This window comes from Oncorhynchus nerka, linkage group LG14, assembly GCF_034236695.1.
Source record: "Oncorhynchus nerka isolate Pitt River linkage group LG14, Oner_Uvic_2.0, whole genome shotgun sequence".
Classification (NCBI taxonomy): domain Eukaryota; kingdom Metazoa; phylum Chordata; class Actinopteri; order Salmoniformes; family Salmonidae; genus Oncorhynchus; species Oncorhynchus nerka.
This window is the reverse complement of record NC_088409.1, coordinates 31,389,059-31,400,809: the sequence shown is the minus strand read 5'-3', so window position 1 is coordinate 31,400,809 and position 11,751 is coordinate 31,389,059. Positions and strand designations below refer to the sequence as shown.

Below are 11,751 nucleotides of genomic sequence, written 5' to 3'. Positions count from 1 at the left end.
TTGAAGAAATATCAGGACAAGGGACCAAAACAAAATGGTGTCTCCTGGTATAAAGAACAACTGTTTGAAGGCCATCTATGCAGCTGAAGGTTAATGTTACCTTGGTTTTCTGCTATTCTACTCTCTGGGTTACAGCCAGAATGCAGAACCAGTTTAGTTTCAATCAAACAATGGGTAGAAGGTAAAATCCCAAGGCTGCATAGTGGTAAAGTAAATATATGGATGAAGAATACATTTAATTTAAAATTGCTGATGAAACTGCAACTTTAAATGTCTTAATCTTCAAAATGTCCATTGTATGTTTATACATTTAAATTGTTATTTTAGTATTATATTCCATGACAAAATCTGTAGTTTAAGAAAAAAACTATTACAAATGATTTCATCTTTGATGTAACCATCAGGTTTTTAATTCACACCTTGGAAAATATTACAAAATAAGATAAACTGCCTTTTGCCAAGTGCTATAAGGCTGAAAGGGATCGTATTGGACTGAAAATTCAGGTTACACCCAACACACACATAGGTAGTATAGCCATTTTAAGTCTTTCCAACTTGTATGGGACTTCAATGTACTTGGTCACTGCATAGATATAAAAGAGAAGAGGGAGGGAGGGATGCATGCTTGCTCACACAACAGGACCATACACTCACACACACACAGTAACAGAACACATGCGTTTACACAAACAATTATCCTTCAAAAAGCCCAAGTCCAGAGTCATTAGGGAATTCAATGAAAAATGTGCAATTTTCTTTCATCTAATCTAAGGAGTTTAGGGACAAAGAGTACCAGGTCCTGTATGCTGCCTTGTACCGTCATAGTAAAGAGCTATAGTGCACGTGGCAAGATACCATTTAATGTTACCAGCCTGGACCTAGAGAGAAAGTTACCACCTTAACATGCTTTATGGAACCAAATGATTGTTCATAAAAAAGGCACATTGAACAAAATCCAAAAAGTACATCTTAGAAGTGGCACCGTGAGGAATACGGACACCATATTTCACATTCCTACCCCCGTTACAAAACAGCTCTTCCTTCCCGTTCACTTCATTACAGTGGTATCACAGCATTACAACACAGTTGAGGAAACACCCCTGAAAAGATGTATAGTTCCCAATGTTCAATGGACAGCACTGCTAAGCTAAACAGCACTGCTAAGCTAAACTAGCCTAATAGAACCTTGTCCTTTGTTTAGCTCTCCTACAATACAACTACACTGGGACATTTGTCTATCTGTGATGGAAAAGTATCCACAAAGACATTAGTGAGACATACCAACGACTGGGAAAGGATTGAACCAGTTTTGTAACTGACACAGTCATAGCGACATTATTGAAGTGATAAACATGTGCATGCGCGCACACAGTTTAATATAGCGGAAGTCTGTGCAAAACCCATTACAGTACAGTTAATGATCTACCAAGATGAAGTGTCTCCCCCTGCTGTCCAATACCAGTATTGCAGTCATAACGTCAGAATGGGGGAGACATGAATTAAGACATGGTGGTTTGTTAATGGAATGATATTAACACTACAGTATGTGGTTTCTGCCTCTACTGAATCACCACATCTTTAGAAATGTGTTATACGTGTCAGGTATATGTTGCATAGGGGCAGGCAGTGAGTACAACTCCCAAAATGGAGGTAAGGACATGTGGGGTGCTTCTGTTGTATTCAACCAACACGGATACAGAAAAACAACAGAGGACCAGTGTGTGGTATTGTATTATCAGCACAGTACATTGCTTTGGATAAAAGCATCTGTTAGACTTTTTAACATGTACAAAAACATCCTTCAAGGATAAGTACATTAGATAAGACGCACAGTACAAACTTTCTGCAGTCAGTCAGAGACACACACACAGCATTCAGAATGACAGCACAAACTAGTGTAGTACCACTAATCCTAAAATGACAAAGTACTGTCTGTAAAGACAGTTTCCCTAAAACAGAAGGCAATGTTTTCTTTCAGTTTTTCATTTGATGAATTATGTGCTTTTTAGCTCACCATGAGAGACCCTCGTCAGAGTAGAAATGCGTACATACATTCACACACACTCACACTCACATTCTGTCCAGGGATAAAAATTAAAACAATCAAATTCTACTTGGGTCGTTCCACGAAATAAGTGCCCTTTGCATCCCTTTGATATTTTAAGTACAAAATTTAACAGCGTTATATTTGATGAAGTGCCCTTTAATATAGACCACATGGAGATTTCAATAAATATTTGTTTTTATATGAATAAAGACTTACTAAATTGCCAAAATTAGAGTCAACTGCATCTCAGATTGCATTTCATGTCTCTCTGTGACTTCCAAGAAGATGAACATTTCTCCATCATTGTAAAGTCCTAGTTATTTTGTTGCTTTGACAGTAATTTCTGAAGATTTTTATTCATTTAAAATGCAATGAGTCATTGAGTTTAAAGAAAAAAATAAACCTTTCCCTAATTTTAAGCTCAACCCGGTTATGAGAACTCTTGTTTTAATATGGTGAAACTTTTTAAATAATATTCATTTTTAATAAAAACACATTGAACATCTATTAGTCCAAATAATTGAGTAAGAGCAGGTGAGCTGGTTCTTCTGAAAACATTTCTGGTGTTTTGCGGTGGAAAACTGAGCGGGCCGAGCAGAACACTTCAACCCTGTTAACCAGATGCCCAGGCTTGACATTTTAGAAGAATTCTATTGTTTTGTGAAGCATGCATTCAATTTCCCCTCCCTGCTGCACACAACAAGCTCTGCCACAAGGGGATTTATGGCTGATTTAAGATAAAATCGTCAAGCTCGTTACTTTACTTGGCACTTACTATAGTAAAAAAATGTACATTCAAACCCGAGATGGGAAAATGTGTTTTGTAAATGAAGTTGAACATGTACTCTTTATGATAGAATGTCTAAAAGTAGGTGAAATCAACGAACAATATACAGATGAAAAGGCACTGAATTGGTGGAACGACAGACTTATTTCTCTGCATTCCTCGAAACAGAATAGAAAATAAATAGAACATGTCAAATCAAGCTTCTGAAAACCACTAAACCAAATCAGCAGCATTTGAGGTTCTTCTTTTTAAAAAGGAGAAAGACTGCGGATATTTCCCTGTGTAGTCCTCTCTCAGTACCACAACCTTGTAAAAAACAACAAGGCAAACCCAATCAAACCACTGTGCAGAACACCAAATAATCTGTTAAAAAGTACAGCAGCCAGGGTTTTTTCTACATAGAAAAGTCTTGGGTAGGCTGCCTAAGTGCTTTTCTGGGCTGCTTATGTAAAACATAAAAAGGACTATATATTATGATATATACAGTACCAGTCAACAGTTTGGACACATCTACTCATTCAAGGGTTTTTCTTTATTTTTACTGTTTTCTACATTGTAGAATAATAGTTAAGACATCCAAACTATGAAATAACACATATGGAATCATGTAGTAACCAAAAAGGTGTTAAACAAATCAAAACATATTTTATATTTGAGATTCTTCAAAGTAGCCACCCTTTGCCTTGATGACAGCTTTGCAGTGTCTTGGCATTCTATCAACCAGCTTCATGAGGTAGTCACATGGAATGTATTTCAATTAACAGGTGTGCCTTGTTAAAAGTCAATTTGTGGAATTTCTTTCCTTCTTAATGCATTTGAGACAATCAGTTGTCTTGTGACAAGGTAGGGGTGGGATACAGAAGATGGTCTTTTACCAAATAGGGCTAAGTCCATATTATGGCAAAAACAGCTCAAATAAGCAAAGAGAAACAACAGTCGATCATTACTTTAAGACACGAAGGTCAGTCAATACGGAACATTTCAAGAACTTTTAAAGTTTCTTCAAGTGCAGTCACAAAAACCATCAAACGCTATGATGAAACTGGCTGTCATGAGGACCGCCATAGAAGACCCAGAGTTACCTCTGCTGCAGAGGATAAGTTCATTAGAGTCAACTGCATCTCAGATTGCAGCCCAAATAAATGCTACACAGAGTTCAAGTAACAGACAAATCTCAACATCAACTGTTCAGAGTAGACTGTGTGAATCAGGCCTTCATGGTCGAATTGCTGCAAAGAAACCACTACTAAAGGACACCGATAAGAAAAAGAGACTTGCTTGGGCCAAGAAACACAAGACATGGACATTAGACCAGTGGAAATCTGTCCTTTGGTCTGTCTGATGTGTCCAAATTTGAGATTTTTGGTTCCAACCGCCATGTCTTTGTGAGATGAAGAATAAAGTGAATAGATGATCTCCACATGTGTGGTTCCCACAGTGAAGCATGGAGGAGGGCGTGTGATGGTGACACTGTCAGTGATTTATTTAGAATTCAAGGCACACTTAACCAGCATGGCTACCACAGCATTCTGCAGCGATACGCCATCCCATCTGGTTTGCGCTAAGACTATCCTTTGTTTTTCAACAGGACAATGACCCAACACACCTACAGGCTGTATAAGGGCTAATTGACCAAGAAGGAGAGTGATGGAGTGCTGCATCCAATGACCTGGCATCCACAATCACCCGACCTCAACCCAATTGAGATGGTTTGGGATGATTTGGACCGCAGAGTGAAGGAAAAGCAGTCAACAAGTGCTCAGCATGTTGGAACTCCTTCAAGACAGTTGAAAAGGCATTCCAGGTGAAGCTGGTTGAGAGAATGCCAAGAGTGTGCAAAGCTGTCATCAAGTCAAAGGGTGGCTACTTTGAAGAATCTAAAATCTGTTTAACACTTTTTTGGTTCCTACATGATTCCATGTGTTATTTCATATTTTTGATGTCTTCACTATTATTCCACAATGTAGAAAATAAGAAAAACCCTTGCTTGAGTAGCTGTGTCAAAACCTTTGACTGGTACTGTATGTATATATATTTAATTTTTATTTAATAAATAAATAATAATTACTAAAAAGAGATAATGGACCTATATATTTTTTAATAAAGATCATCTTTGAGAACTAACCATAACTAAAATAAAAGCTAGACACAGGGAGAATCTACAATTCATAAAATGATGCATTCAGGAGTTTTTGTCATGGCATGGGGCCCCCAGATGTTTTTGTAATGGCATGGGGCCACAATAGTTTTTTTGAATTGGAGAAAATGTGCTTTAAAACTGCTACATTCTGTCACTGCGGCCAACAGAAGGGCCTCTAAAATGGTTGCTCGACCACTGCACCATTGGCCACGCCCACCAGCTAAGCACATTTTGATCCAGAAAAGACCCTGGCAGCCATTTGCCTTTCTTTCTCAACACTCACAACAACAGTCTGCTCTGGAATGTTTTCAAATCTAAGCCACTTTTCGGTTCATCTCTTTGATCTCTTCTTCCTCATGGGTCCAGTGGTTGCAGGTGTGAAATGGTGATAGGCCCCAGGGAATGTTCAAACAGAACACTGGACTTTATGTCTAGCTACCTCAGAATACCTTGCCCGTGGTCCCATTTCTAAACATGACTGGTTGTCTCATGCTTCCAGGAAGGCTTTCTATCGTCCTGTTCCCTTTCTCTGTGGACCATGAGTGTTTTACATGGTCTCTTCCTAGCTCTTTCACATTCAGTCTGATAGGGTACCATGTGTAAAAGTCTACTTTGCGCTCCTCCTCAGCAGTAGCTGCGTGTCTGACCCTCAGTATGGATGGTCCAGTTGGGTGATGGTCCAGGTAAGCTGCCCTGCCGTGCCAGCCCTCTCTGGTTCCTCAGACCCTGCGGCCGCAGCACCGGCTCGTGGACCACATCTCTGCGGGGGGGAGGGTTGGGGTATTGGCCCAGCATCGGGCCAGGATGGAATGGGTATTGGCTGTACTGGGGGCCTCCTGGCTGGCCGGGGTAGGGCCTGGGGGCTCCCAGCGTCAGGTTGGAGAAGGCTGCAGACGGGGAGTCTGAGGGCTCCAAGAGCAGCTGGCTGGGGTAGCCGGAGGAGCAGGGGTCCTGGGGGCTCTGGATGGGGTAGGGGGGCTCTTGATAGTGCTGCCGAGGGGGGTAGGGGTTAGCGCCAGAGCTCTGATGCTCTCCCAGGGGCCCAGGGGTAAAGTCTTGGGTCCGGTAGTATTTGAGCACCTGATCGCCTGAGGGCATGACGTCAAAGGCCTGCCTGTACTGGCCCCCGGCGAGGACCTCCGAAGCGGGTCTTGGCGTTGGAAGACCCCTGCCCCGGCCCTCTGAGGAGCCCTGATCAGTGAGGGGCCCGGTGTGTAGACATTATAGGCAGGCGGGGGCTGGTTGTGCTGCTGGCTGGGGTAGGGGTTGGCAGGGTGCTCCATGGCAGGGGAGGAGCTGGTGGAGGTGACTGTGGAGGGACCCTCAGCCCTCTCCTCCTCAGCCAGCTTCTCTATCAGCAGGGAGGCGATCTCCTTCCCCGACAGGCCCGGGATGGGCTCCGTACTGCAGCTGGAGCTCTGGGGGTCTGAGCGGCTGCGGTAGTGGATCCCTGTCGATGTAGACGCTGTGGGAGCTGGGAGGAAGTCGCTCTCCTGGATGCTCCCTGGGGTCGTTGCAGCCGAGTCGTTGTGGGCGGCTGGGCTGTCTGGAGTGGAGGGGGTAAGGCTAACACTGGTGGAGCCTCCCTGGTCAGGGTCCAGGCGGGGGGAGGATTGTCTCTGGTCCTCTGGGGGAGGGGGGTCGTTTGGCGTGGCAAGAGGTTCAGAATTCTGTGTAGAGTCTCCATCCAGGTCTGTGCTGGTCCAGTTCTTTGTGTTTTGGGCCCCAGTAGAGGGGCTGGGGAAAGGGAAGTTGACGTAGATGGGCTCAGACAGGTCCTTGGAGGTTGGTCTGTGGGCCTGGGGAGGGGAGGGCTGGGATGGCTGACCCTGGAGAGAGATGCCCTGGGGAGGCTGGCTCAGACTCAGAGGAGCCTCCTCTGGCTTACGATAGCACACCTTCCCGTTTTCAAAATAGGGGTGTAGCTGGGAGGAGGTGAGGTCTGTGGAGGCTGACCGGTTGGAGCGGTGGAGGTTGTGTTGGTGCTGGTGGAGCGCCAGGGGAACCATGGAGGAGGAGGGGAGGGTGCATCTCACTACGGGCCAGCCGGATTGAGGAGGAGGTCTGGCGCTGGGGCCGGGGGTGAGAGGGGTGATGGTGGTGGGTGGAGCCGTCCTGGGAGTGGGAGTGTCCGTGGAAGAATGAGTGGGACTGGGAGTGGGCAGCTGCCCAAGCCCGCGTGGCTTCTTTGGACCAGAGCTGGGGCCCCCTCTCCCCTCTGGGTCCACCCTGGTTGTGGTGGAGAGGCTGGGTTTGGTGTTGGTGATGCCCCCGGGAGATGGGCCTTTTGTTGGCCTCTGGGTGGGGGGCCGGGCGGAAGTTACCCTCCAGGTCCAGCCTCATGTTCTGGTAGCTGTGGCGGGCATAGCTGGGGGCCCTGCGGGTTCTCAGGCCCGGCGATCTCGTAGTAGAAGTTCTCCATCTTTCCCTGGTCCTCTGAGGTGGAGGAGAGGGGAACGGGCCGGATCTGAGTCTGCTGAGGGGGCTGCTGACCCGGAGATGGTTGGCTGGCTGCGTGGTAGCGGGCGAGGTGGTCTGGAGCTCCACTCAGACGCTCTGAGAAGGCCCTGGCCAGAGGAGGGTTCCCCTGCTGACCAAAGATCCGCCTGATGCGCCCTGAGTCCAGGGAGCGACGCATCTCAGTCTGGGCCAGTGGTGCTCTATGGGGACGCTTCAGATCCAGGGGCTTAGGGGGTACTTTGGGGCGGGTGGGCTGGAAGGCACGGACCTGAGTCAGAGGGGACTCTGACTTGGAGTGCAGGAGCTGGGGGTGGGCTGAGGACGGCTTGGACTGGGTGGAGGTTGATTTCTGTTGGAGGTGAGGGGCAGAGAACTGGCGTGAGTAGGCTGGGGGCTTCCTCTGAGACTGGGATTCAGTGGGGCTAGGTCTCTCCCCAGACTGGCCTGGTTTGGGGGGCTGTGACTGGGACAGCTGCTTCTGGTTCTTGTAGATGGGGCTGGGGGTCTGGTCGTCTCCAGAGGCGCTCCCACCAGACAGCTCCGAGTTGGACGCCACAGAGTCGGACGTCTCAGAGGACAGGGTGTCCGTATCCTACAATAAAAAATTTAAAAAGTATAACTTTTTTTTACCGCCATACATTAAGTTACAGTACTGGTTAGTCATGCATGCTGTAGCTACGTGCGGCCGGACATACTTTACTGTACTGTTCTCTAAGCCTGATTAACCAGCTGGGAAAATAGAACATGGGCTTTGTCAGTCTCATAACAACGACAGTTAAAAAAAAAAAAGAAATCTAATTTTGCCCAGGCAACTGTAAACATCTTGCTTGTTATGGTTAGGAAATGAAGGCTCTGCTGAAAATGACCTGACAGCACTGTTGTCGCTCTTCATATGGAGCCCAAAACTAGAACATCTCCAGCACAGTCAAAACAACATATCCACCACATAGAATTTACCACAGTACAAACGGACACAGTTTACACAAAGGTACACCTAAACAGTGCCACTTACAGACATGTGCACACTCCCACACACCTGTCCTGGAGTCCTCTCTCCCTGGCCGTGTCCTGTATCTGCTGCAGTCTCTGTCGCGTTTTCCTCTCCCTCGGTCATCCCCACAGACAGGGGGCGCACTGTGGAGTAGAGCGGATTGGGGTCAGAGGACAGCAGCTCTCCTGCGTCGGCAGACAGGGACCTCTGGTAGTGGGTGTCGGCTGCGTCCTGGGACCGGGACTGAGGGGGGCGGTAGGGGGGCGAGGCGCCCTGTCTCAGGGCCTTGTTGGCACTCTCAGCCAGGGCCAGAGCCATGAGGCGTGCTGGGTTTTTAGGAGGGGGAGGGGGAGGCTGGGAGAGCAGGGGGGCACCGGTGGGTTCCGTTATACCTGTAGAGGGGAGAGGAGGGTTAAATTACATGACTATGGTCTGCAGTAAAACCTCGAATCATTGAAAACAAACTCATTTTTGATGACTGTAAATCAATCAACTAATGCATTCAATCAATCAAACGTGTTGGCTGAGTCCATTCCTGTCTACTCACCCTGTCCTCTGATCTTGGCCTCGGGGCCCAGTTTGCTGCAGATCTCCTGCTGGCAGCTCTCCGTCAGCTGGAAGTCACATGACTTCAGCAGCATGCAGATCATCTGAGGAGGCTGCGACTGGGAGGGTCCACTGCTTGGGATGCCAGGCTGTAATTCACCAGCTCGGCCGCCAATCATGTCCAACACCTACGAGGGAGAAAGTCAAGTTTGGGGAGGCAAATTTATCATACAGAGTATATAGGAAAGTAATCTCCAATCATGAGATACAGAAATACAGGGACAGGAGTGACAGAGAGGGAAGAATTACCTTAGCAGGGACGCTGATGGATACAGGGTCAGAGATGTCCAGTGTAGGGGACTTGGGGGCTTTTTTTGCGAGAAGGCGTTCACCATCTTCCGGGTGAAAGATCTTCTCTCTGTTGGGGGCTGAGCAGAGGGGGCAGAGGTCACAGGTGTAGTGGGCTGGCCCTGGCTGTTTGAGGTACTCCGGTTGGAGCCTTCCCCTGATTGGCCGGCAGATGGGCTGGTATTGGCCGGTCTGTGTTGACAGAACACCTGAAGGGGCGGGGCTGTGGCGGCGATGATCAGACTCCTCCTGACGGCCGCATTCGATTGGTTGAGCACCGAGTCGGGGTCCTCTGTGATTGAGCGCTGGCTGCTGGAGTGAGAGTGTCCTTGGTGGTTGAGGCAGCGGTAGGGAGGGGGCGTGGCAGTTGGCGGGGACTCCCTGCCGCCCGCGGTGACTGTGCTGCTGCCCAAACCGATTGGTCCGTCCTCCAGGAAGGTGGGGCTGAAGTCAATGACGTCCTCGGCCATCCAGGAAGCAGCCGGGTCCTGGTTGGAGAAGTCAGGCAGCATGTAGATGCCTTCCTCGTCGTCATCCTGCTCATCGTCTCCATCATCCCTGGGCCGGCGGTCCTCAGGCAGCAGGCTGTCATACGAGCGGCTGGAAGGCAGGCGGGACGGGGGGCGCTGGGGCAGGTGCTGGGGGTCCATGGAGGCAGCCAAAGACAGACCGTCACTGCTGGAGCGGGGCCGCCGCAGACGGCTAGACTGTCCTGAGAGAGAGAGGAGGAGAGGTAGGAAAAAAAAGGAATAGTCAGGGTTTAAAATAAGCGTCTCTGTGGTGCTCGTCTTAGTGCTCCAACAACCTCCTAAACGATCCATTCTACTCCGACTGTCCCAAAATCAACTATCATCACTGCTTCCAGACACATTACTTCTCTTCCACAGCCTCCCCTGACAGAAACATCTCATACTCTATACTTAACGGACGAGAAGAGAGAGATTCTGCTGTCGATCAGTCAATGGACTTGACCTGCTGAGATGAGTATCAGTATTAGCGTCAGTGAGTTATGGCCTACTGTGGTGTACCTGCTCCACTGTGCTGGGATGATAAGGATTCCTCACTCTTAGCTGAACGCAGGGTCACACTGTCCACACGACAACCTGCAGGAGAAACCAAGGAGAGAGAGAGAAAATAGGGAGAAAGAGACAGCCGGAGAGAGAGAGAAAATAGGGAGAAAGAGACAGCCAGAGAGAGAGAAAGGGAGATCTGTCATACAAAGAGAGAAGGGGATCAAAAAGGTGGACAAACTGTGGAGTTGGCATTTATTTTTCTTTCCACCTGCATCCAGGTGGTGGTCCAAATCAGACATGATATCTACCTGCGTGTGAGGTGGCGGGCTGGAACAGGGAGCTAATCCTCATTGGTTTACGTCTCCCCGCCCCCGGGGGCTTCCCGATCGCAAAGAATGTCTTCCAGCTCCCTCCAGCTGCCTTCCGTACCTTCATCCCTCTCTTCCTCCTGTAGGGGGAGGAGAGAGAGCAAGACAGAGAAGGAGGGAGAGAGATTTAGGTGGGTAAGACTGCTAAATCAACTGCATGTGATAGCAAAACTACAGAAACTTGCATGGTCTGGAATAAGCCTGGCCTCCCACTCACCTGTCGACAGGGTGGTCCAGCACGGTGTGGAACTGGCCCTGGAACTGGACTGGCGCCCCCTGGAGGAGCAAAGGAGCCTGTGTCCTGGCCTGGGCCTCTTCTAGGGAGAGCAGCCTGGCGGACACAAAGGACTTGGGCCTGGTCAGAGAGTGCCGCCCTGCAGGCAGAGAGAGGACAGTTAGTAATAGGTAGAGGGTGGGAGAGTGAGGAGGCTTTGTTGACGGAGGCCAAAAGCTTTGTTCCAAATGAGATCCTATTCCCTGTATAGTAGTGTACTACCTTTGGCCAAAGCCCCTAAGTGGCACACTATGTGGCAAAAAAAATCTCTATATATATATATATAAAAAATGTTTTTAAGAGTACTATACGGGAAATAGGGTGTCATTACAGATTTGCCCAACGAGAGCGAATAAGACATGGACACACTTGCAAATCAGAAATCACATGGAGTAAACAACACAAAGGGAGGGAAGGCTGAGGTATGCAGAGGATGTCGGACCTTTTCATTTGAAACTCCAAATCAAAGAGCAACCAAAGTAACCTCAATGGCAAAGTTTGCTGAGGTTTGCTAAACAGGACACCCGTCAGAGGAGAGCAGAGCATGGGTCATCAGACAGGATTAACATCTAAACAAATATGTATTATTATAATGCAATTAACAGAGTACTGTAACAGTGTCTTATAGGGCAAGTACATGCCAGGAAAGCCCAAAAATATTTTTTCCACATTAATTTACTGCAATACAATTTTTCACATTAAATGTATTCAACATAAAAGTATTTATATTAATATTTCAAAAGTACCCTTTTTGATTTAGCATATTTTTGGGACAAA

The 11,751-nt window shown here is 47.6% G+C and overlaps 1 protein-coding gene across 1 annotated transcript in view; it reads right to left on the bottom strand.

The window, feature by feature from the left end:
- Nucleotides 1–380: 380 nt before the first annotated feature.
- LOC115142141 (rho GTPase-activating protein 33-like) overlaps nucleotides 381–11,751 on the bottom strand; it is a 45,032-nt gene continuing 33,661 nt past the window's right edge. Inside the window, 11 exon segments of the mRNA XM_065027986.1 lie at nucleotides 381–6,107; nucleotides 6,110–6,996; nucleotides 6,998–7,348; nucleotides 7,350–8,026; nucleotides 8,471–8,817; nucleotides 8,973–9,159; nucleotides 9,281–9,343; nucleotides 9,346–10,031; nucleotides 10,348–10,422; nucleotides 10,641–10,780; nucleotides 10,918–11,074. Coding sequence (XP_064884058.1) covers nucleotides 5,599–6,107; nucleotides 6,110–6,996; nucleotides 6,998–7,348; nucleotides 7,350–8,026; nucleotides 8,471–8,817; nucleotides 8,973–9,159; nucleotides 9,281–9,343; nucleotides 9,346–10,031; nucleotides 10,348–10,422; nucleotides 10,641–10,780; nucleotides 10,918–11,074 — 4,079 coding nt within the window. The 3' untranslated portion in view covers nucleotides 381–5,598.